General features: G+C 43.9%; 1 protein-coding gene across 1 annotated transcript in view; it reads right to left on the bottom strand.

Annotated features, from left to right (window-relative positions):
• NIBAN1 (niban apoptosis regulator 1) overlaps positions 1 to 18,721 on the bottom strand; it is a 59,731-nt gene extending 41,010 nt beyond the window's left edge. Inside the window, exon 1 of the mRNA XM_042873881.1 lies at positions 18,623 to 18,721. Coding sequence (XP_042729815.1) covers positions 18,623 to 18,677 — 55 coding nt within the window. The 5' untranslated portion in view covers positions 18,678 to 18,721. The remainder of the gene's footprint in view (positions 1 to 18,622) is intronic.
• Between the last annotated feature and the right edge of the window lie 5,688 nt (positions 18,722 to 24,409).

Genomic DNA, 24,409 nt, shown 5'->3' with positions numbered 1-24,409 from the left:
GTGAGACACATGGGACAAAGGATATTGGCTCCTCCAGGACTCCTGACCTGCGAGAGCTGTGTTGAACCAGGAACTCTGCAACACCCTAGCACCAAGTCACTCTTTAGGGCAGAAATAACATTTCACAAAGTGCCTTTGCACCTCTGTCAGATTTAAGAAAAACATAATTATCATGAGTTACATAAAGGCCAAGGCCTGTGGGTAATCTGTCAGAAACAAGGCAGACACGAGCCAAGATTTGATTAACGCTGTGTCCGAGGAGCTTATCACTGAAGCTGTTGAAATCTATCCTTTGCTGGGAGTGGGGTTAGAAGCAGAGATGTTCCTCCTAAAAAAACACAACACGTGGTCAAATTCAACACGAATGAGGTCTGATGGTCCTGTATTTATAGGCTTATTTCGCAGCACCAGCAGGGCACTTAACAAAACGAATGAACCCAAACTAGCTCCTGGGGGCCACAAGAACCTCAAATATGCTTTGAACTAAACTAATCTGGTGAAGGTTGGTGGTCTCAAAGCCTTTTTTCTGTGGTGCTTTTTTTTTTTTTTTTTTTTTTTTTTGTCTGAAGTATTTTTTAACCTGTATGAGCTACAGGCTTAACCCTTAAGAGGACATCAATCATGTCTTGAGCAGCTTTCTCCAGTCCAGACCTCAGCAGTGCATTACACGTCCCTAGGAAACATTCTGGTACAAGTACCATGACATTTAAACAGCTTTCTGAAAACACAAGCCAGTACTGCATCACCCTTTAAATCAGGATGATGTGATCCCTTTCCCTCCCTCCATGTGACAGGCATTGCAGTTACTTCACTGCCCAGCCATCTGCCAGATAAAGTAAAGATGCTCATGGTGAAGGAACAGACAACAGAAATAATCACCCTCAAATCACTACATATTTCTTCAATAGCAGTTAAGTAGCAATAGTTCCCCTCTCCTTGCTATTCTCCTCACAGAATTGCAAGATGTTTTATTCTCCTTTACTTCCACATATGCTGAAAATGAACAAACATCATGGACTGCAAAGGACAATGTCTCAGCTTATTCTATGTGCAAAAAAAAAATGTAAAAAACATTTCAGGATTCATCTCTGACCTAAATTAAACACTGGCTGCAAAGTACAGACATTTATGTTTGGATGGCTTCTGCAGCACCACAGCCCAATGTTCCCATCTCCAACTCAGGAGCTGCAGGAGTCCTTCTGTTGCAGCCTCTCGAGCACCCTCCTCTTGCTGTCTTTTGACATGCTGCTTTCTCAGTAAACAGTTGTTTTTAAAATTGGATCTCTGGTAGACCTTCACAGGAAGTCACTTTGAGTCAAAACCACACGGACAGTCGCACTACAAACTTTATCAAGCTGAGAGGGGAAATGTAACAAACGTGCATCTCACCCAGCAACAGAGAGAAGTGGTCATCCCCACCAGCTGACAACACAGGCTGTCATGGACAAAAAGAACTTCTTGTGGAAACCAAGAACCAATGTACAGGTTCTTCTATCTTTACTAAAAAGAACAAACTGAAAATATATATGACACTACTGATAGTGATGGCAGTAAAGATGCAACTGCAGGAATTTTGTTCGTGTGCAAGACAAAAACATGGTTACACAGCACTGCAGTGTGAGGCGAAGCTTCAGGATCCCAGAAGACATACTGCAAAAGATATTTTCATCATATCATATAACCACAAGCACATCCAATGCTGAAGAACAGTGGCTAGTGTGGCTCAATGGTTTTCTGCCAGAAAATGAATCAGCAGACAAATAAATGCTTCTCAGTTATGGCATTTCCAAGAGATATTTCCCAATGTCTGATGAATCTGTGCCTCAGCTAAGGGAAACCAGACCAGTTCTCCTTGCTGATAGTTCATTCTCCTGTTTAGAAAAGTAAAGCTCTTAAATACAGTTGCTAAATCTTTACAAAGAAATTGATTTAAAAAAAAAAAAAAAAAAAGATGCTATGAAAGATACTGTATTCATTATTTGAAAGAAAAACTTCCAAGTATTCTATAGAACGTGTTCCATGCAATAGAAGTCCCCTCGTTTACAAAGAAACCCTTCTCTGCTTCTCTGAGGAAGACAGTATCCTCCATCAAAAGTACAGCAATTCACTGAATCTTTAATTCCGCACAAAAGACTCCTTCCCACTGCTGTAAGAGAGCAGCAGCCAGTGCTGGCAGTCCAATACAAAAGTGTGTAACCACTGCATGGACCTACTCACCAAACCACATCTGCAACAGTCCCTCCTGGAATGTTACAGATGGGAGAAGAAGAAAATTGCAGCTCCGCAATGTACAAAGGCCTCCCAGCAAGCTTTACAGTCCACATTAGTTTAGAAATACCACTGTGGTTCACAGGAGGGGAAGGTGTGCTGATGTGCTCAGCTGAACACAGGAGACCAGGAATGCTTCAGAACGCATTGTGTGAACGAGTACTTCTGGTTTTCTTTACTCACACCTTACTCACGGCACAGCTGTGCTGCCTCAGGCTCAGCTCGGTTAGGTCCATCCCTGAACTGGGTGCAGAGGGAACAGAATCGGCTTCAGTGGAGCGAAGGAAGCTTTCCCTTCCCTCACAAAGCCATTGCAGCTGCTCCAGCAGCCCCTGCTAAACAGTCCAGGGACAATCCATTGGCAGAAGCTGACAAAACAAGATAAAAAGATGTGAAAAGAAAAGAGAGAACAGCAAACAGAAGACAAGAGATGGCCCTTGGGCTGTCTGAGCCTTCTGAGCATGGGAAGACCTGCTGGTGGCCTCCTTTTCCCTTTCTGCTCTCACACAAAATTGAGCAAGACCATAATCAAGAGCCCAGTATTTCCAAAGCACGGGAATTTAACAAAAACAAACAAACAAACCAAACAAAAAAAAAAACAAAACGAACCAACCAAAAAGAAGAACCATGTTTGGGAAGAATTCGATGTAAAAATAACAGAGGACAAATATAAAGCAACACCTTTATCTCACAGCCGCTCTGAGTTTTGAGGCCTAATTACTCTTTGTCCCAGCAAACCGTTGAGAAGCATTTATTTTCTTTCTCAGACTCCTATTTTTAGCCATAGCTCAGAGAAACGCCGGAGCCCCGCTGAGCGTCTGCCTGCAGCTCCCAGCCGGACATGGGGCTGCCTGCTGCGATGGGATGGCCATGGCAGGCAGGCGGCCCCCAGGTGGAGTCTCCAAGCTGTCTTCTTTCCTTCACTAAACCCCCACTTCTATAGGGTGGAAGAAAGTTCAGATGGGTTACAGTCCGGCCGCTTGACACTTTGCCAAGTGTCATACACTATTCTTCTCTCGCCTGGACACATTTCAGTTTCTTCAGTGTTCATGAAAGCATCCCTGAGAAGACGATGTGCTGAGTGCCGCTGTTTGTTTGTACAACTTCAGGGAAGATTTCCCAGGAAGAAGTGATAGTCAGCTATTGTATCTCTCACTGAACCTGTGTTTGAGTCTCCTCGTCTGCTCGGTTCACCCGCCTCATAATTTCAATGCTCCTTCCTTTTTTTTTTTTTTCTTTTGTTAAATTGCCTCATTTCCTCTCCATTCATCTCCTACATTCAGAAGGGCTTTTGACAACACAACACATCTTGAAAGGAAAAAAACAAATCAAAACCACCTTCTTCCAGCTCTATGTTTGTACAGTAGGACCACATGAACTTCCAGGCTTGGAAAAACAGCTGGGCAAGTTATTAATAAACACAGGAAATTCATTCCCAAGGATTTATTTGGGAATGGTTTGGCAGGTGAGTGCTCTCCTGCGAATTCACAGTAAGCCTGCAACCCTTGGGGTTTAGCATAACCTCCATGAACAGCCAAACCAAAAGCACTTGTTTGCATGCCACCACAGCCTGTGGCAATGCATGTATCCACACATACAGCATCTTCAGGTGAAGCTGCACGACAAGAATGTGTTAAAATGGCCTGGTTTCTTATCTATGGCAATCTTCGATGGTGATGCCTCAATCAGTGCATTAACAGACTGCCTTCCTTGCTCTTGCTTTTGTCTGATCAATGGTACAGCTCTGGTTTCGAAAGGCGTAGCCCTTCCATCATGGGACTCTGTAAAGCTCTCCCGTATCAACCCCACCTGGGCTACTATCCACATGGGTACTTCTCCTCTTGCAGAAGAATATGGTCCTCTATTTTGTTTCTCCACATCAGCCTTTCTGTGTTTTGTAAAAGGTTTTACTTAAAGGACTCAAAAAAACAAAAAACAAACAAACAAAAAAAAAACAGCCCTAAGAATGCCATCTGCAAGAGCTGATAAAACTAAAAAAAAAAAAAAAAGCTTTTGTGTGATAAGAGTTTTATCTGGAAAGTTGACATACATCAGATTGAATTTTCATTTTCTGAACGCAGAAGTAATCACTTGCAATGCTACTCCAAACATATTTAGCTCCTGTCTACTGAACTGCACTGCAAGTGCACAGTCACAGCTCATTTTACCAGGGAGGCAGCCAGGCGGGGAGGCTCATTTACAGACCACAGCTGGGGACAAAGATACTGAAGGCACCTTTGACAGCAACAGGGTCACAGAATGTTTACACTGGTGCAAGTCTTCAGAACAAGAACTGGATTTGGGTCACTACAAACAACTACGGTTATGTGGATATACTTTGAAACTTCAAAATTATACAGCATATTTTTCACCCTGTCTTTCCCCAGAATCTTCAGTCAGGTTACTGCAAAACATAGAGGAGGGCCTGTAAGAATGTCCAGTTTTTTTCCCCAACCCCTGTAGGGCCACTCTGCAAAAACTGGCCATGAGCCCCTGTCAGTGCCCAGTATCCACAAGCAGCCTTATTTTGATTTTCATCTAAACCTGAACTCTTCCAACAGCTGCTGGCATCACATTTCAAGTCAGGTTTGAGTTCTCTGATGGTAGTTTAAAATCAGGCTGCATCTTCTGCCTCTTTCCCTGGGTAACCTAATGAGGCACAACAAAGCAAAACGCAAAGTTTTGCACTTGGGTTGAGGTAATCTCAGAATGTATACAGCCTGAGAAAACTCCTTGAGAACAGCTCTGCTAAGAAGGACGTAGGGGTCCCAGTAGATGAAAAACTTAACATGAACTAGCAATGAGCACCAGCAGCCCAGAAGGCCCATGGTATCCTTGGGTGCATGAAAGAGGGGTGGCCAGCAGGGCAAGGGAGGTGACTGTCCTCCTCTGTTCTGCCCTTCTGAGGTCCCATCTGGAGTACTGTGTCCATGCCTGGAATCCCCAGCATAGGAAAGATGTGGAGCTTTTGTAGAGGGTCCAGTGGAGGGCCATGAAGATGATCAGAGTGCTTCACAGAGAGCACCTCTCCTGTGAAGACAAACCGGAGCTGGGCTTGTTCAATTTTGAGATGAGAAGGCCACGGGAAGACTTCATTATGGCCTTCCAATATTTAAAGAGAGATTATGAACAGGAAGGAAATAAACTTTTTGCACAGGTAGATGGTCATAGGAAGGAGGGAAGGCTTTAAACTAAGCGATGGGAGATTTCGATTAGATGTAAGTTTTTTACTGAGAGTGGTGAAGCGCTGGAACAGGCTGCCCAGAGGCTGTGGATGCCCCATCCCTAGAGGTATTTAAGACCAGGTTGCCCTGGAAAACCTGATCTAGTACCTGATCAACTGATCGCCAATCCTGCCTGCAGCAGGGGCTTGAACCCTGATAATCCTTGAAGTCCCTTCCAAACCAAGCCATTCTATGGTTAAGAAAAACTTATTCTCCAGAGAGTAGTCAGGCACTGGCACAAGCTGCCCAGGGAGGTGCTTGAGTCACCATCCTGGAGGTGTTCAAGAAATGTGCACATGTGGTACGGAGGAACATGGGTTAGTGGCCAGCACTGGTGGTAGGTGGACAGTTGGGCTAGATGATTTTAAGAGGTCTTTTCCAACATTAATGATCCTATGATTCTTGAGAAACAAATAAAGGGAAAGCCACATCAATCCATTTTCCATTTTCATGTGGGATTCACACCCCAATGACGCTGTATCACAGGATAAGCAATTCATTTCTATGATGTGTTCTCCTACCTAATAGCATCCAGCATGACTTCAAAACACTCCCACACATTTCTGAATCTACATACTTTGGAAACTCCATCCCCCTATCATTACTCCATAAGACCTCTTCATTTCTCTGCTGCTATGCAATCATCTCTTCTGACCAGTCATGCAGTAACAAAACTTTGCACATTGGGGCGTCACTTCTTCACTGTTCACCCTTTCAAGCACTGCTGAGCAAGTGTTTCACCAAGAGTTTCACCATCAGTTTTGCATAAAGCCAGCAGATTTATACAAATAAGCCAGCTCTTGGTTAATCAAAAAGCAGAACAGTAAAAAGGAACACTGAATGAGAGTAACAGGCTGGGAATTTTGGAAAAGTTTTTCATAAAAAAAACACCACTATGATTCATAAGTTTTTCATATTTACAGTGCACAAGCATCGCCACCAGAAGAGAAAGTGTTAAAAATGTGCACTACATGGTCTCAGGTAGAATCTTCTGGCTCCTAAAGTTTGGCTTTACAGTGAGTTACAATTTTCTTGCACATCTCATAAATTCAGAGGTTAGCACAACAAAACTCAGGCCTCAGATCTAGCATAAAGGTTTCCAGTTTTGATGCATGTCCCTCTCTCAAAACGTGAGCTTGAGGCAACAACTGCTAACTACAGTCTAGAAGATGCAAGGCTCCTTACAACCTCTTTTGAATCGGTATCAAGTTCAAGTCCTTTTATCGTGATTCTTTCACTTTCAGAAGTGCCTCTGTCACTAAAATGATAATATATGTGGTGAAGATCCAACGATTTGTTGGGAAATTACTTGAGTGCCATCAGTGTGACACAACTCCTTGTGTCTGTGGAACTGCTGGATGCCACTGATCTCCTGTGTGCTGACTACCTCTAGATCCAAGCCAAATAATTAAATGCCCAATCATAGGATCACAGAATCACAGAATTGTTCAGGTTGGAAAAGACCTCAAAGATCATCAAGTCCAACCACAACCTAACCATACCACCCTAACAACCCTCTGCTAAATCATGTCCCTGAGCACCACATCCAAACAGTTTTTAAATACATCCAGGGATGGTGACTCAACCACCTCCCTGGGGAGCCTATTACAGTGCTTTACAACCCTTATGATGTTCTAATGTTTCAAATTTTTGCATGGATCTGTTAAGAGTATCTGCTTATCCTATCTCAGAAGAACCTTCTGTAGGAAATGCACGCATCAAAGCCTGTCTCATTCAAAGATGAACTAGCACAGAGCAACAGGAATATACCTGGAGCAGATAATCCAACCCTGGAACCCAGACTTAGCAGATAGCCTAGCATGCCTTTTCTGAGACACTCCTCATTTCCTAGGGCTCCTCTAACTGGCAAAATGCTGTATCTCAAAATTGAAAGAAAATACAGAATTACAGTACGTAAATAAACATTTAAGATAAAAAGTAGAACTGCTTCGCTTGCCAGCACTTGGTTTTGTGTTGTGTCTTTTTTCCTAAAGTTATTTAAACGAAAGTATTTTAAGTGTATTAGAACAGTCATTTTTTGCAAAACTGCTCTGGAAAGCTCATTTTTAAACATACATTCTTATTTGCTTGTCTACTGAATATAAATTGCATATCTTCTGGCAAACGTCTTATTCAGCCCAGAATAATTACACATTAGAGAGATGCTTAATAAGCTAATCTTTAAACTCCAGAGATCTAAAAAGAGATCTCAAGGCATGTTTTATGAATATGGAATGGCGTCGGCTGACAAATATACGGCACAGTCCATATTATTGTGGTTGCAACCAAGAACCACATGAATCAATATTATGGGCTGGTTTTGCATTATTTGAGATGACAGGACTTTTGAAGGAAAGCAAGAGCATGTTTTGAAACCATGAGAATCCACTATGAAGATCAAAGAATATTAGGCAAGCATTATGGTAAAGGAAACACTATAACCAAAAGAACATAAGCATTTTATCAATAGCATGTACTTTACTGGAGGACTCTGTGAGGTTTTAAAAGTCAAACAGCTGCTATGAGAAGCAGCAATGAACAGGAATACTTGAATTTACAACTAAAACTAGAAGAGGACAGAACTGACAAAGAAATATTTTCAGTTACCATAGCCATATTGTTTTAGACTTACATCAGACAAAAGCTATTTCAACAGGAAAACCTGTCTTAGCCAACAGCTGGAAAACTCATAGTCTTATTCTGGAAGGAAAGAGGACTTATTACTTTTTACAGATGTCTCCTTTCCCATCATCCAAAAGAAGCTGAAGTAATGAATAGAGAGATGGGCCCCATCTGACAGAGGGATTTCACATCCTCCCAAGACTGCGCACGCTCACGACTCTGGCAGCGATTCAGATGACACTACTGCATTTAATGATCGCAGAAACTCAACCTGGCCTTTGGTACAGCGTCTTCAAATTCAGCATCAATTTACAATTGGTTACATCCCTCTGAAAACTGCACGCACCCTCCAACAGCAGGACTGCAGACACCTCAGCTGTTGCAGGGACTGGGTCTCACCTTGATATGAATTTCAGTTCATGTTCACAGAACTGACACCTGCTGATGCCAAGCCTTACCCAAAGAGTGCAGCAGCTTTGCAGCTGACCACACTTCCTGCTGCCTACATATTTCAGGCACGCTAAGGAAAAGCCACGCAGCAAGATTAATAACTGCCAAACCACAAGCTCTTGCTCTGAATTACCACATAGTGTTTACGCTCTTACCAACATATTGTGTTGTGCATTTCTGTGTTGGTAACAACCCTGTGCTGTGGCATGGTGCCAGCCTGAGCCATCCCTGTTTGGTAGGGGATGTGCTGAGCAGCTTTGCGTTTTTGCACGTGTTGGGGAAGTCAGTGGCTGATTCAGATGGGCGCCTTCCTCCTTCATTCACTGCGGATCCAGCTCCTTTTTCCAGGCAGGCCCAGTGCTGCTCTCACTTGGCTGCTTTACTCCAGCTGCCAAGGGACTATCACAGACCATTCCAGCCCATGGTGCCCAACCTCTGCAGACAGAAGTCCTCTAAAGAAGCTCATTTTTCTTCGGACCTCGAGCATGCAAGCAAACAGGACCTCATTATGGGCCTGCTGGGTGTGCCTGCTCTCAGCATCTCCAACTCAAACCCAGGAGGAAGGAATTGAGGCAGTGGGAGGGAGCTATGAGCTACATGTATTCTTCCTTGTCGTCGTATCTTCTAAAGAAAGTCAATAACAAGGACAATCAAATTTACAAAGGAACTGCTCTAGTGAAATGCCCGTGGTCATTCCACCCAGCGGCACAGCAGCTACCACAAAACCAAGCGTGCATGTTGCAGCCATTCCATAAGGAAAACATAGAGCATATAATTAAAATACTTAGCTCAGAAGGAATGAGAGAAATGAGAGCCAAATCCTATCGCTGGCCAAAAAATGCAGTGTGGCCCATGTAACAGACTGAAGTGCTGGGAGTGTTTATGCATTTGGGCTGAACGCACAGCAGACATCTGAAATGGCTTTGCATTTCCTTCCCTACTCTATTTGGAGGCACTTACAATTTAAAACATTACTTTGAGCTTTTAATATGATATCAAAAAAGACCTTGTTCCCTAAAATAAATGCCTTTCAAACAAAAATAATTCATTATGCATGAACAATTTTAATGGTTGGGAGTGACAGGGATTTTGACTTGAGATACCCTAATTACCTTAATTCCTAGCAAGCATTATGCACCTAGAAGTGAAGTTAAATTAGGATTCAGGATTTCAAGATGCCTTGATTTCTGGATGCTAAACTGCATTAAATCCCACACGAACATCCTTCCATATTGCATCAGACTGGTTTTGATGAAGAGGCTGACAGAAGCAGCTATTAGCATCATCTTCTATTTAGTACTGATTCGATTCTACAGCTGAAAAAGTTATTGGATTTCCTAGAGATCAATTTCTTCTATTAAATATACTGTGAAGGCTGAATGGAGACTTTGGCACGGGATGTAAATACCTTCTGCATGTAGGTCAAGTGCCAGTGAAGCTCACGGAAACTGGGACTGATGCCTATCCTATGGCCTTTCACCAGAATGCTCCAGAGCTCTTTCCAAAATGCAGTGTCTGATTTATGCCACAATTTGAGTGAATGGACAAGGACGCTCTCCCAGACTGCCAGATTGCTTTGGATAGAACATTTTTTATTTCTGAGGTAAACAGAACATTTATTGTGTGTGATATTCAGACAGACATATGTGTATCCTTCACAGAAAGCACACTTGGATTCCTGTGTTGAATTCCCCTGGATTAAATCCTCCTGTGCAGCACACACAAGGTTCTTTGTAGGATTCCTGACAGTTTAGCAAGAAGGGTTTACCAAAAAAGATCCCAAACCAAGCTGGAACAACCAGTGGCTGCAGCCTAGCAAGGCTCCTGTGCACTGTGCAGGACTTGGTCATTTTGCGTTCTGCAAACGAGGGTCTCTGCAGCTCTGTGTGCTCCAGTGCCATGGAAAAATATGTTCAGCCCGTTGACTCTGGTAAATGATCTCCACTTCTGGCCTGGGAAAGCTGGCAGACTCCTAAAGAAAAATGCTGAGGAGTTACCCTGGGTCATCTGCCCTGCTGGATGCACTCCCACACAACAGAGGGTGAACAGCCCACACTGTTGCACTACAGCAGCCTCACCTTGATGACTTGACTTGAATAATAGAACCATTAAAAGGTAGGAAAGATCACTCAGATCCTCAAGTCCAATCCCACCCCACCATGCCCACTAACCACGTCCTTCAGTGTCACACTTCCAGGGACAGTGACCCCACCACCTCCCTGGGCAGCCTGTGCCAGTGGCCAACCATGCTTTTTGAGATCAAAGTTTTCCTGAAATCCATCCAGAAATGTTCAGTCCTGCTCCCTCCACTGCAACTGCACAGCATCAGGTATCTGGACTTCAGTTTTCACCACTCCAACACCAGAGCTCTTTGCCTCTTGCCCTCTTCATGCTACAGCTGAAAGAAGGATAAAGGAACCTTGATTCCCTGCTTCTTGGCCATACCTGGAAAGCCCACTGCAAGTTATCAAGGATGGTAAAAACAGCAAGTAAATAACTACAGAACCTCAATTGTGTTTTAGAGCAAACGAAAACCAAGAACTCATGTCTCCAATGTGTCTTTTGTTCAGTCTGTCCCCTTCTATGTCTACTTGAAATGTAATGAAATGCATCATTAAGTTGTGTATGTATATACATACATCTATTTACAATATTTCTACCTTCCTTTGCACAAGGGATGAGAGGCCTTTCAGGAACAAATCAGGTTTCTGAGCAAAAATCATGTTAGCCATGCATAAGGCTCTAACTGCAACCTGACTTCTTCCCCAAAAGCACCATAAAAGCCACCATCAAGTTGAACCACCTTACAATTGGGTGACACATTATACATCACAGTATCTGGATATCTCCTTCCAGCTGTGCTGAACCTTCACAACTGCTGACACTGCACATCAGTCTTTTTGCTGCTGCTTCCTAGACTGACAGCACAAGCAGCAGTGAAGATGCTTTTCTTCTCTGCATCTAAAAATCTGATTACATCTGAAAACAACATCATATAATCAGACCAGTGTGGTACCTGCCCCATTCATTGTGGAGCTCTTTAGGTTTTTGCAAAGTTGGAAATATACAGACTTGATGTATACTTTAGGCAGGCATGCGCCACCCTTGGGAACCAGATCTTGCCTCTTTATCTGTGGCTTATTGTGAAGCTGGACGAAGCACATGGCACTCGTGGCAGAAGCTTCCAGGTGGTTCCTTCTGCTGTCTTGCTGTGATTTACAGAGGCGTCACAACTGGGAAGAGAGAGAGCCCACTGGAAAGCTGGGGTAAGATTTAAAATGGACAAATCCCTGAAAAACAAAGCACTGGGTTTGTCAGGCTGCCTGTCCAAAATGAACAGGCACAGCTCCTCATATGTGAAATGCAATGCCACCATCTAACAGAGAGGCTTGCTTGGAGGGAAGAGCAGCTGATGGATGTCTGCAATGCAATCTGCAGCTTGGCTGCAGGAAACCTTAGAAAGGAAAAAAGAAAAAAAAAAAAAACAACACCAAATCTGGGGCTCTCTACTGAATGAAGCCAGTAGAAAAAAAATAAATAAATACCAAGAAGCTGCTTTGCATCCTGCTCTCCCTCAGGCACCAGCAGCAAGGACCTCAGATCTGTGGACCTTTACTCCCAATACAGTGAACTGCAGAAAGCCATGTTCATTGTGTGGCACTGCCTTTCCCTGTAAGTGTGGACAAGCTTATCCATTTTAGCTGAAGTTCCCTCAAATATGCAATCAGAAGCAGACACTCTGCATGGAAACTTCCGACTGAAGACTGGCAAAGCCTCATTTGCAATTGAAAACAGTGGAAAGTGTCTGGCAGAATAAATTACAGACAGTGATATTACTTTCTAGAGTGCTCCTAAGCCTTTTGTTTTTCTCATTTGCTCACACCCTGCCATTAAATTTTTGCCCAAAAATAACAAAAGCATGTTTTCCCCCTACTGTGACCTCAAGAAAATACATGAAAATCATAGAATCACCAAGGATGGAAAAGCCCCCCAAGATCACTCAGTCCAACCATCCACCTACCACCAATACCTCCCACTAAACCATGTTCCCCTGTACAACATCAAAATGTTTATTGAACGCCTTCAGGCTCAGTGACAGCAGCTGTGATTTAGTGCAGATGATGTAAAGTATCACAGAAAGCTTTAAAAATTAGCCCATAGGATATCAAAAGAGAGGTGCAAGACGAGCATTACTCATTAGCTGTATGCTGAGTGCTGGGCCAGTGGTGGCATTTTTGGAAACTCAGAGAAACAATGCCAAGTGTCTCCAAAGCATAGGGAAACACCCTTTGGCAGCAGCACATTTCCAAACACTGTGCAGGAGGCCAAGTTTTTCAGCTGGAATCCAATGCACACAGAGATCAAACCAGCAAGCAGCTCCACTATGGTTTTCTGTGAGTGAGCCATCCCCAGTAGCAAGCAGGGGTGTTTAGCAACACTGTGCATGCACGGAGAAGCCATCTGAGCTTAGCAAAACCTGCCGATGCCTTCAACTGGGAACATAAAGCTCAGAGGGAAATCCCAGATGTTTTTATAATATAAAGAAGTCACTGCCAGCTCTTCCTAAGGCTGGCTGCGAAAGCACTTAGCATCCCCACCTCGTGCTGCAGACATCAGCTCTGCAAGGCTGACCCTGCACCAGGAACTGGCACAGATTCCTCTTACTCTGGCACTCCCTTGTCCCAGGCCTTCATTTCTCTGTTTCTTTTGCTTGTGCAAAGGAGGCTGTCCTGCTCCATTGAGGGTTACAGCCGAGCTGCCAGGCAAAGGGCTGGCACGGCACCCTCAGAGATCCCCGAGCATCACCACACACCCACAGACACCTGCCAGCCATCCCAGTCAGGTTGGGACACCACCATGCCTCCATGCACAATGGGCCCTTGCTGCACCCAGCAGGAAAGCACCTGAGGTGGTGGTTTACCTGGCTTTAAAAACAAGATCCAATAAATGAATACTAACAGTGGCCAACTGTGCACAGCTTCATCTCTGTGTTTTGAACTGGGGAGCAACTGATGGAGTCTCAAGTAGCAACTAATACCACAGAAGCATGAAGATTAGATGCTCCAGATTTCAAAAATTAAAATGTTAATTAAATACCTGGAGAAATGAATTCGCCAAAATCTTAGCTTATGAGTAACAAGATAAGCATCAAAATAGAATCATCACCGAGGTTTCTTAGTATGTCAGAGTGATAAAAAAAAATACATGGTAAAGCTTTAGAAAATTCAGACATGCTAATCCTTCCTCCATACACATTTGCTCCATTTCAGCAAGCTTTAATCTTGCTTTCATCTAAGGGCCAGCCTCATGTTTCATCACTGTCCCTTCAGTGCAGAAGCAACTAGAATGCTTGCATGCCCGTTCAAAAGCCTGAAGCCATTTTATATTGTTCATAAAGTGAGAAGAAGACTGTGTGTTTATTATATGCAAAGGCAAGAGCTGGAGAAAGAAGTGCTGCAGTAATTTAAAAGTAGCCATGAGCACACTGCCCACGAATATCACAGAATATGTGATTGTGATACTATGAATATCATCCTTCCCGGTCCAGACACTGTTTCTTAAGCTTTACTGCCCAAAGGCATCAACAACAAAGAAGCTTTAATCATCTGAAGGACTATCTGAGAGCCTTCTTGCTCTCCTTTTAATATCTATGAAGTTTCCACCAAAGGCAAAGAGTGCCTTCTAATTTGTTGCCATGCTGTACTAATTAAAATCTTCCAAAATCCTGAAATCTTCACAATTTTGGAAAGCATCAAGTACAAAAGAGCAACAAACTCCACACACACAGTGTAGCCTTCCCAATTACAATTCGGGGGCCAATGTGAGCACATTTCTTACCTTCCCTATTATACAGCTCTTCTTGATATCCTGTGCTTAATCCAGCACTGTACGCAGCTTCTTCTACACAAGCAGTAGAAAAGCACTTCCTACACGAGCAGTAGAAAAGTCTTCCTTTCCATCCTGAGCTTTATTTTCACCCACAGTACCACAAAAAGACCTTTCCCACCAAGTTCTTCTTTCCCAATTATCACACTCAGCTGCACCAACCACGATGTAGCACTGGATTAAGTGGTTAGCTTTGGTGGAAGAGAGTTTGTCCTACATGGGGAAGGAACCGAACCCAGCTTCCCATTTGCTTTGGCAGAGGCAGAATCTGTACCATGAAATGGCTAACTGAGATTTCTGCATTTGTGAAAACCTCAGACCATTTACAGACGTGAAAATGCAGTGATCACAATCTTTTTACTGACAAATTCAAGCACAACATTTTAGCTCCTTCTCTGATGAGGGAAATTCTCTTCTTTGTTCTATGTGCCAACTTATAGAAACCTGGCAGTGGCAATGAAAATTAATTAATAGAACTATGCAAGCAGTAGAAACTGAACAGAAAAGTTATCTCCTGCCTTGGTGTCTCAGCACTGAAATCTGAAAGTTACCGAGCTCAGTAAATGCTATTCAAGCTGGGTGGCAAATTCACCTCCTATCAGTCAATGCCCCTTGATGCTCTTTCCTTGCATTCAGTCAAAGCTAAAGTCAAGCATCTTGCCCCCATGAATTAAAGAGCGCAGGAAGCAAGGAGAAGCAATCTCTACTTTCCAACACAAGCTCCAGTTTATAAAACTAGGGGATTAAAATCTGCCACTGGCTCCAACAGCAACACCCTCCCAGAGGAGTAAAGCTTCTCAGAAAGCAGATAAAAGCAAACAGATTTTTCCTCAAAACTTCATTTCTTAAGACCTTCAAGAACTTATAAACTCAGCAAGATGCATACAATGAGAAACTAATATCCACAGTGCAGTATGAATTTCCCACCCATTTCCCCTCCTTCCTTCCTTCCTTCCTTCCTTCCTTCCTTCCTTCCTTCCTTCCTTCCTTCCTTCCTGTGTAAGCAGCAATTATGCCCACTCCATGCAGCTATGCTAACCTGTGGAAACAAGAGAGAGGATTTCCAAAACACAGAGAGACATAACTTGTAACAGGCTGAGAGAAAAGACTGTAAGTACAGCCAGACTTTAACAAAACTCCATTGGACTTGCAGCCGTCCACCAAATTAAAACCAGAAGGTCCTACACAACAGCTTAAAGCAGAAAATCAAATATACGGTCTGAGCGCCTGTACAAAAAAAAGGCCAACTTTTCCACAATTAAATCCAAGCTACTCTCCCACCTTCCAACACCCCTGCCCATGGCTGTGTGCACTCTGGCTGGCTGTGGGCAAGGATTTGCTTCCAGAGCTGCATCTGGCACTGCAGTTCTCTCTCTCCTTACTTCTGCTGGTATCTGTGCATGTGGTTTCCTGTCAAGCCAGCAGCAGATCTTATCTTCTCTTTTCACTGAAGGATATGAGAGGCTGCTCTTCAGTCTCTACGACTTGACAGAACAAGAGGAGTCCATCTATCTTTTAGAGCTACGCTGTATCTTGCAGGAACACATCAAAAGTGTTTTATCCTTGTACAAAAGAAAATCTCATCTTAATTAGTACCACACTAAAACTCATGGGCAAAGCAAATGGCCATTAAGAAATGTCTTGCAGACGCTAAGTAACAGCTCTCATTGTCAGATGAAAGGAAGGATGAGGTGGGGAGGTCTGCGAGAAAAAAAGCCCTGCGCAACAAGGAACCCGTGGGAGTTATCACCCCTTGGCCACAGCTGCCCATCTGCCTAAGCAAGAAAAGAAATGATGGAAAAGCAGGAGAGGAAGGAGGAATAACAGCTTTTAGACAAACAAACAGATTAAAAGCATTTGACTACAAAGCCTTGTCCTCCAGACAGCTTGACTTTTACAGCAATGGACAGATTGGATATGGTCAAGTATATAGCGAGCTGCTTTCATAAAAACAACCTCTGGAGAACTTCAAGTTTTTTGCACATTACACCCTTTTAAGACATACCTGTTGAAACTGCTGGCAGTGAGTTTTTAAAATCTCTCTACTTCCCCATATTCAAAAACATTTGTTCCCAAAAGACCACAGAGCTTGGTGTACCACCGTGTTGCTGGAGCTGCAGAAACGGAAACTGCTGTGTCCTGTGGGGCCATTCCTCCTTCAGAATCATGAAGGTTGCAAAAGACCACTCAGATCATCAAGTTCAATCATCAGCCCATCACCTCCATGCCTGCTAAACCACATCCCTCACCATGTTCTCCAACACCTCCATGGACAGTGACTCCACCACTCTTTCTGAGAATAAATTCTTCCTCACATTGAACCTGAACCTCCTCTGGCCCAACGTAAGGCCATTATACTTCATCATTTTCCCTCCCACTGTCAGACGGGCTGATCCCGCCTGAAAGCAGAGACCCCTAAGCAGACTTTGTCAGCTCCATTTGGAATCTCCAGCAGAGCGCATGCTACTAAGCTTTTCCTTTATGGAACTTTCACCTTTTTCTCCAGTTTCATAATTGCACTCTGAGTGCATAACGCCCCGCTACCTGCCCATACTGCTCCCTGTTGGGTGCAACACCCATTGAATACCATTGGACAAATCATGCAACAAACACCTACCGCCACAGGTTTAGCCCATGCCTCATCAAGCTGGGAGCACAAATTGTTCTAACAAACCCTTTTCGCATGACCAACTGCCAGTCTCTTAACAATTATTGTCGATTCTTTAAACTCACTTTCAGTTGCATCTTTCCATCCTGAGTAATTCCCATGTGGTCCAACCAAAATCCTACAAAGGATTATCTCCTCCACAAGTCTTTTCTTTCTTTCTTTTTTTTTTTTTTAAGGGCTCAGTCCAAAAACTAGAGAAAATATTATACACTTTTGCCAAAGTGGGCAAAGAGACTTCTGGAAATTACAAAGCCTCTAAATCTGCATGCATGTTGATGAAGAGACCATATCAGCCGACTTCTTCAGCCTTCAGCCCCTTGTTTCCATTTGTTACTGAGAGTTTTCTAAGTAACCTAGAGGGCTTTACACTGTTGGAAATTACCATTATGACAGCAAGTAATCCAATTACCGAGAGCAAGCAGGCAGCAGTCCTGCTGCACATAGAAGAAAAGCTCAAAGTTTGCTTCTTGTTCCACCTACGGAATCAGCAGCTGAGTTGCTTCCCTGTGCGGGCCGGGGGCCCGAGGCACACACCGGGCAGCACCAAGTACCGCATCCTGCACGCTCCAGCCTGAGAGCTGCTGCCCCGTGTGGCGTAGGATGCGATTCGGTATAGGATGCTCCTCCTGATTGCTTTTCCTTCTGGAGGTAATAACTTAAGGGCTGACTCTGCACAAAGTGCCTCATTAATTCTTTTGCAAAGCAAGAGTCGAGAGCGGGGCACTCTCACTTCCAGTAAGACAGCAAGCTTGAGACAATGATTTCATTAGGTTTTTGACAATGATCTGCCTGTACACAGGCTGGGCAAAGCGCAGCTGTGCTCAGTGTGCTCTAGGCATGGGTGGGCACCTCACTCCGACAGTGCCCCCAGCCCAGCCCAAACACATCTGAATCGCGTGTCCTCCTGCACTGCTGTGAAGCAGCTAAAACGCTCCCGAATCTCTTTACTGCAGTAATTCAGCATCAGGCTTCTCGGGCACTCTTGGCTGCCTTCACTCACACACGCACCTGAAGGACTCTGCTGTGGAAGCGCGATGTTGGCGGTGATGTGGGAATGTGTCAACGATAAAGGAATTCACAGATTGCTCCCCTGTGGCTCCGAGGGGACCCGGGGCCACCCGCAGCGGGGCAGCGCTGAAGGGACCTCGTAGACAAATCCACACACCTCTGCCAACTGCTTTTGGGTCAAAGCCATCCATCTGACGTTTGGAAGTCTTTGTGCTGTGACTCCTGGGAAACCCTTTGCAAATCCCTGCCGTGCTGCGTGCAGGCAGGTGAGAGCACAACGCATTCTTGCAATTACCTCAAATTAATAAAAATACACCCCAAGACGCACCCTGGAGAATGCAGACTTTAACAGCGTGACAAGCACACACTTAAAACAACTTCGGCATTTTCACTCCCGGACCGTCCGAACCTCCCGCCCAAGCCCCAGCCCAGCGCTTCTCCCACCGCAAAGCCCCACGCAGCCGGGTCCCTCCGAGCCGAGCCGCCGCCGCCCTACCTCGGATGTAGGCGCACTTGCTGTCGTCCAACGGCCCGGAGGCTGAGCCGCCCATGCTGTCGGCGGAGCGCGGAGCGGCTGGAGCCGCCGGGGAGCGCTGCCGGGGATCCGCGCCGCCGCCCGCCCCGCGCCGGCAGGCGCCGCCTCGCCGCCGGTTGGAGGCCCGGCCCCCGCCGTCCCGATGCCGACCCGGAGACCGGCGCCGCCTCACGGCCGGGCTGTGAGCCTGCGGGGTGCGGTGGCGGCGCTGCCGTTAAGGGCTGGGCCATCCGGCACGACCCCGGCGCCGAAGGGTTTCTTTGCACAGTAAGGTTTTCACTGTGGCTGTCCACGGTATGCGACTCGCTAAAGTATTTTCTTCCGTTTTGCAGTTTTCACGGTGCCGGCTCGGTTGATTTGAAAGAGGCAGCACGGCACGGGTGTAGAGATAGGACAAGGAGCGATAGCCTAAAACTTGAACATAGCAAGTTCCATACAAACGTGTGGAAGAACTTTATGGTCAGGGTGACAGAGCGCTGGAACAGGCTGCCCGCAGAGGTGGTGGAGTCTCCTATGGAGACACTGAGGATCCAGCTGGACACCTACCTGTGCGACCTGTTGTAGGGAACTACTTTAGCAGAGGGTTGGCCTCAGTGGTCTCAAGGTCCCATCCAACCCCTTGGATTCTGTAATTCTATGATGCTGTGCCCAATAAGTTCACCATGCAGCTGGTGAGTTCCAATACACATGGGTTGTACTGAAGATTCACAGTAACTGGAAGCTCTGTCTTAGACCTAAATACTCCTGATTCTGCTTGCACACACCTCTCACCTGCTACAAAACCATTCTAAGTTTTGCTTGAGATTGTGATGCAGGAAGTACCCTCCGAGATTAAAAACTTTCAGGCTGAAGCTCAAAGCTTTTAAACCAATGCTAAACTAAGGCACATTGGAAATACTGAAGACAAAACAGAAGCCTTTGGGTAATACCAAGTTTAGCGTTCTTCTAAAACGGTGCTTCCTGTGTCTGTAAGCATCTTGGCTTGAGAATGAGAATTTAGCCTCATACTAAATGAGTGCACTTCAGAGGTATAAGGGGGGTGAGCTCTTCACCGGTGTGTTTGATGCCTCTGCTTGGAGGACCAAGCTTACCAGCAGGAAGGCAGCTGCTGTGGCTCATGGCATGTCTGTGAGCAGTGTGAGTAGGTTGCAGGGAGGAAACGCACTGTGTGCTGTCCTGCATTTTGAAGCATTTCTGCAGGGTGGAATTTGGCCTCCAGTAAGCGCTGCTTATCTGAGAAGCCTTTCCTCATGTACAGCCTTGAGAAGGATGCAAGTCATCTCTGTGCATCTGGAGAGAGCACCTATGGGAAATCCAAGAGTTTGACTGGCTTGTTCTTCTGTGTCATCATTCAGCACTAAGAAAATACACCCAATCCCAGAAGCTCAGTGCTCCAGAACAGATGCCAGTGTGCATGCACAGAAGGGGAAATCTCTCTGTCTAATTACAGCGAGGGTGAAAACAAAATGAAAACAGATTTTTATTTATAACATTTTAAGTGTCAGTAGAATCTGATCCCCAGGATGCTCAAGCACTTCAGAAGCTAATTAAAGAACATAATTTTCCTTTTAAGATAAGGAAATGCTGTATTTTAATATCAAAGTTTGTATGTTCAGCAGCTTAAAAAAGATTCCGTAAGAAATGTAAGCAAGGTCAGATATAAACAGTCTTCCTTCTGCACTGTTTAATAACAGACCTATCCTTCTCCAAGATAAGAAATTGGCCTTATTGGATTTTAATCTGATGTAGCATAACCACACTGAAGCTGTCAGTGATAAAGTGACACTTCAAAACAAAAACACCTAGCAAAGACAAAACAAGTTTGGTTTTCTCTGTGAAATTCTGATCTTAAGGGTGAAAAAAAGCTTCACTTCTCTCCTGAATCACTACTTCTCTAAATAGCTGTTTTGTATTATGGCCTAAAGGGCAACGTGATGGAGCTCTTCCATATTCCAGAGAATGTGAGTGCCTGAACCAGGTGAAGAACATCCTGCCTGCACCTCCTCCCAACCAAGAAGAGAAGATCCATCTCTGGTGGTGGTGTAGCATAACGAAGTACAGATGTGGTTTCTGCATCACTGGAGCCCAAGATGCACACATGATCTGGATCCATGAGGCAGCCAGTGAATGTACTGGGATCTCTCATAGCCAAATATGTGCCCTACACAGACACTGTGCTGCTGTATTTTCTATCAGCCTCCTGCTTTATTTCAGGAGAGGAGGAAGAAGGAGACTCCCTTCACACTCACTGCTTTATCATCTCACTGTAATTCAATCCTGACTTGACTAAGACATAAACTTGACGACAAGATCCTTTCTCAACACAAGCAGCCATAGCATGCAAGTAATAAACTTGCAGTGGTTGTTAGCCAAACACAGCCCTTACCATTATCACAAAGCTGTTCAGCTGCAGACAACTTATCAGACAGGCTGATAAAATCTGTGCCCAGCTGTGGGCCACTTCCTCTGTGTACCAACACTTGTCTAATTGTAAGGTGTGCAAGAAGCCACTTGCTTCAATAGAGTGCAAAACAGCACCTGACTGCAGCCTTGCTTAAGAGGGAACTGCAGGGTTCATCCTACATGTACTCTTCCACAACCTTCTTGGTTGCTTCATGAGCATAATTTTGATACGTTTAAATGCTTCTGCAGATAAGCATAACCTTATCAATCAGTGGAAGCATTTAAGTGAGATGCATGTGATATCCACTGGGAGAGAAGAGTAATTACCCAAAACTACTGTATATGATTTCTACAAAAGAAAGCAGCCATTTAAGTCAGCTGACTTCTGTAAACAGAAAAACAAGGTGCTCTTGACAGACAGCTGCAATAACAATAAAACCATTGAGAATACATGATAATTATGTACTGCCAGAAGAAACTGTTAATCATTATTGTACAAATGTCAAAACTAGGTTACAGAGAGTACCAGGGAGACATATCAAAATATAAAAGCAGCACTTTTCTCAGGGCAGACTGTTTGGTGAAATATGTGCAGACTCCCTCACATCTCAGTAACACAGAAAAATGTTACTCTTACGGGCTATTTTCAGAAGGCTTGAAGGAAGTCCTAAGATGTAGCTGGGGAAGATACTCTAACAGAATCACAATTGTTCTGGATAGAAAAAAAAAAAAAAAGAAGTATTTTGATAACATAGCTTTCAAAAAAAGGTAAGAGAGTGGCACGAGGTACTGAAAACCCACAGACGGGTGAAGAGTAGATTCTGATTGATTCTTAAGGAAGGGCTTGACAGGAAGATAGCTGTGAAAGATAGCACATGAAGTGCTACTATATTGTAGGGAAGAGAGAAAAATGATGTGTGTGGTAACTATTCAAAGAAAGAAACCCCCAAGTTTTGTTACTTCAGAAGATACACATGACAGTCTGAAATACTCATCAAGGAGGAAAAGCAAGGCAAACGTATACTTCAACAGCAGAAGATATCTTGGTAGTGAGATTTTATCATTTGTAAAAGAATCTCTATCTTTCAGTAGTACTGTGAGAGAACACAGTGTACAAGATGGTGCAGGACAAAATGTGATCAGTTTTGGGGACCTCAGTACAAAAAAGACACTGAGGCACTGGGGCATACTCAAGGGAGGGCAACAAAGCTGTGAGGGGTCTGAGCACAGGCCTGGTGAGGAGTGGCTGAGAGAACTAGGATTGTTTAGTCTGGAGAAGAGGAAGCTAAAAGAGACCTTATTGCTCTCTCTTAACAGTGATAGGATGAGTGGAAATGCATTGGGGGAGGTTCGGGTGGGGATATTAGGAACAATTTATTCTCCTGAGGAGTGGTGAGGCATTGGAACAGGCTGCCCAGGAGGTGGTGGAGTCGCCATCTCTGGAGGTGTTGAAGAACAAGGTAGATGTGGATCTGGGAGATATGGTTTAGTGGTTTAGTGGGAAAGGTGGTGATGAGTTGACAGCTGGACTTCATGATCTTGGAACTCTTTTTCAACCTTAAAGATTCTGTGATAAATGTCATTTTAGTCCACACAACTGAACCCAATCCATAATCCAAGAGATCTTAAAAACTTTTCAACAATTAAACCTTCTTATAATGTGCTAACAGTGATGTGTCAGAGTTCAGTTATCCTCTGCTAACATTTAATAAATACATACACCTAGCTCACAGTGAGGCTCAGGTGGACATTGGCCTTGCGACAGAGCTAGGATTTCCAGTCTTAGTATCCAAACAGCATATATCTTGTTCCTCAAGAATACACACTTAGAATGGAGCAGTAGAAAGTTTGGAGTAAAAAACTTTTTTTTTTTTTTTTCTTATTCATTAAAGAGTGAAACAAGGTCATGACTGCTACACTGTAAATGATGGCTATAACTTGTCTGGGTTTTGATACTTGAGTAGGAATGCTTGAACACTTAACTCTTAAAGACATTAAGTAAAGCAAAACTTGAGAATGCTGCTTAAATAAAATCACTACTCCAGAATTAGTAGGGAGGCATCTGACTAACTGTATACCTCTGAGAGAAACTATTTTCATTTCTTTCCCATCTGTAAAGGCCGTTCACTGTGTCTTTGGTTCCCAGTTCACTTGGAGTACAAAGATTTGTGAATATGTTCTGTTATACTTTTTATAATCAGATACCCAAGTTCTTTGTTTGCGTGGCATATTACTAACTTGAATATCATGATTGCTTTTTAAAAACATTTTCTAAAATTGGCCTATTATAAATAAACAGATTCTCTGGAGTACTGCTCTGGACATTCTGGTCATAGAGAAGGATGTACAGTCTGGACACCATGAAGACTTGCACAGAAAAGTCCTATGAAACCAGTAACCTCACCAGAAAAAGAGACTGCACCTTACTTTAACTTCGAAATAATTTATCCCCAGCCTGTGGTGAACGGCTTCCCCTGTCCATCTCTTCCTTCTCTTTCAGTTCTTACTGCTGGAGTTGCTGGCCTTAACCCTGCCATTTGGAAGCTTAATGAGATAATTGTTTTGCTCTTGTTCTTTTGATACCAGCCTTGTGACTCTCTGAAGCTGAAGAATGCCTTTGGAAGGCTGGAGAGGCAATGCTGTATCTAGAAGAACAGGAAAAGTAAAGAGGTTCAGCAAACCAAATACAAATGGGAATCAGTATGGAGGAAACTCAGTTTGTTAGGACGCAACACTGAAGTAAGTGTACCTGGGAAAGGAATGAAGTTTCTGAATAGGGATATGAAATTCAGAATCCCTAACCTGGTGTTCTTGATTTTCTTTACCACAAATTAAAGAATCCTAGAGATGAGAATTGCCTCTGGCTGTTGTCTACTCCATTTGCCTGTCCTAGTGGCTAAGGAATTATGTCTTTTTTGTTTATGCACAAATTAGAATACACTGTATGTGTTGAAATGCTCTTGTTTACTAAATACACAAATCACATTTGGGAAATTCAAACACCATTTCCTTCTTAGTCACTAGGTTATGAAATCTGTTAAATGACAATGCTGGAGGTGATCTTCCTGCTCAGCTTGCAATAGAGGCTGTAATTTAATTAGTTAACGACAGTCTAATGTCGAATGCAGCTAACATACAGGGCCTCTGCAAATTTATTGTTGATGCAAGCTTCCTCACTTGATGCACGGATTTTCTCCCTTAGCTTGAAACAGAGATACTGTATAGAAACAGTATAAAAAACCACAGCTGACTGCACTTTCTACAGCTACAGAAGAGCAGATTAAGAGACAAAGCTCAATCTGTTGAGTCAGCAGAAATTTCACAGTAAAAATCCATCCCTTGTAG

Source organism: Lagopus leucura, unplaced genomic scaffold (genome assembly GCF_019238085.1).
Source record: "Lagopus leucura isolate 7727_CA_CO unplaced genomic scaffold, USGS_WTPT01 Super-Scaffold_100009, whole genome shotgun sequence".
NCBI lineage: Eukaryota > Metazoa > Chordata > Aves > Galliformes > Phasianidae > Lagopus > Lagopus leucura.
Note: the sequence above shows the minus strand (reverse complement) of the source record. Positions and strands in the feature narration are given on the sequence as shown.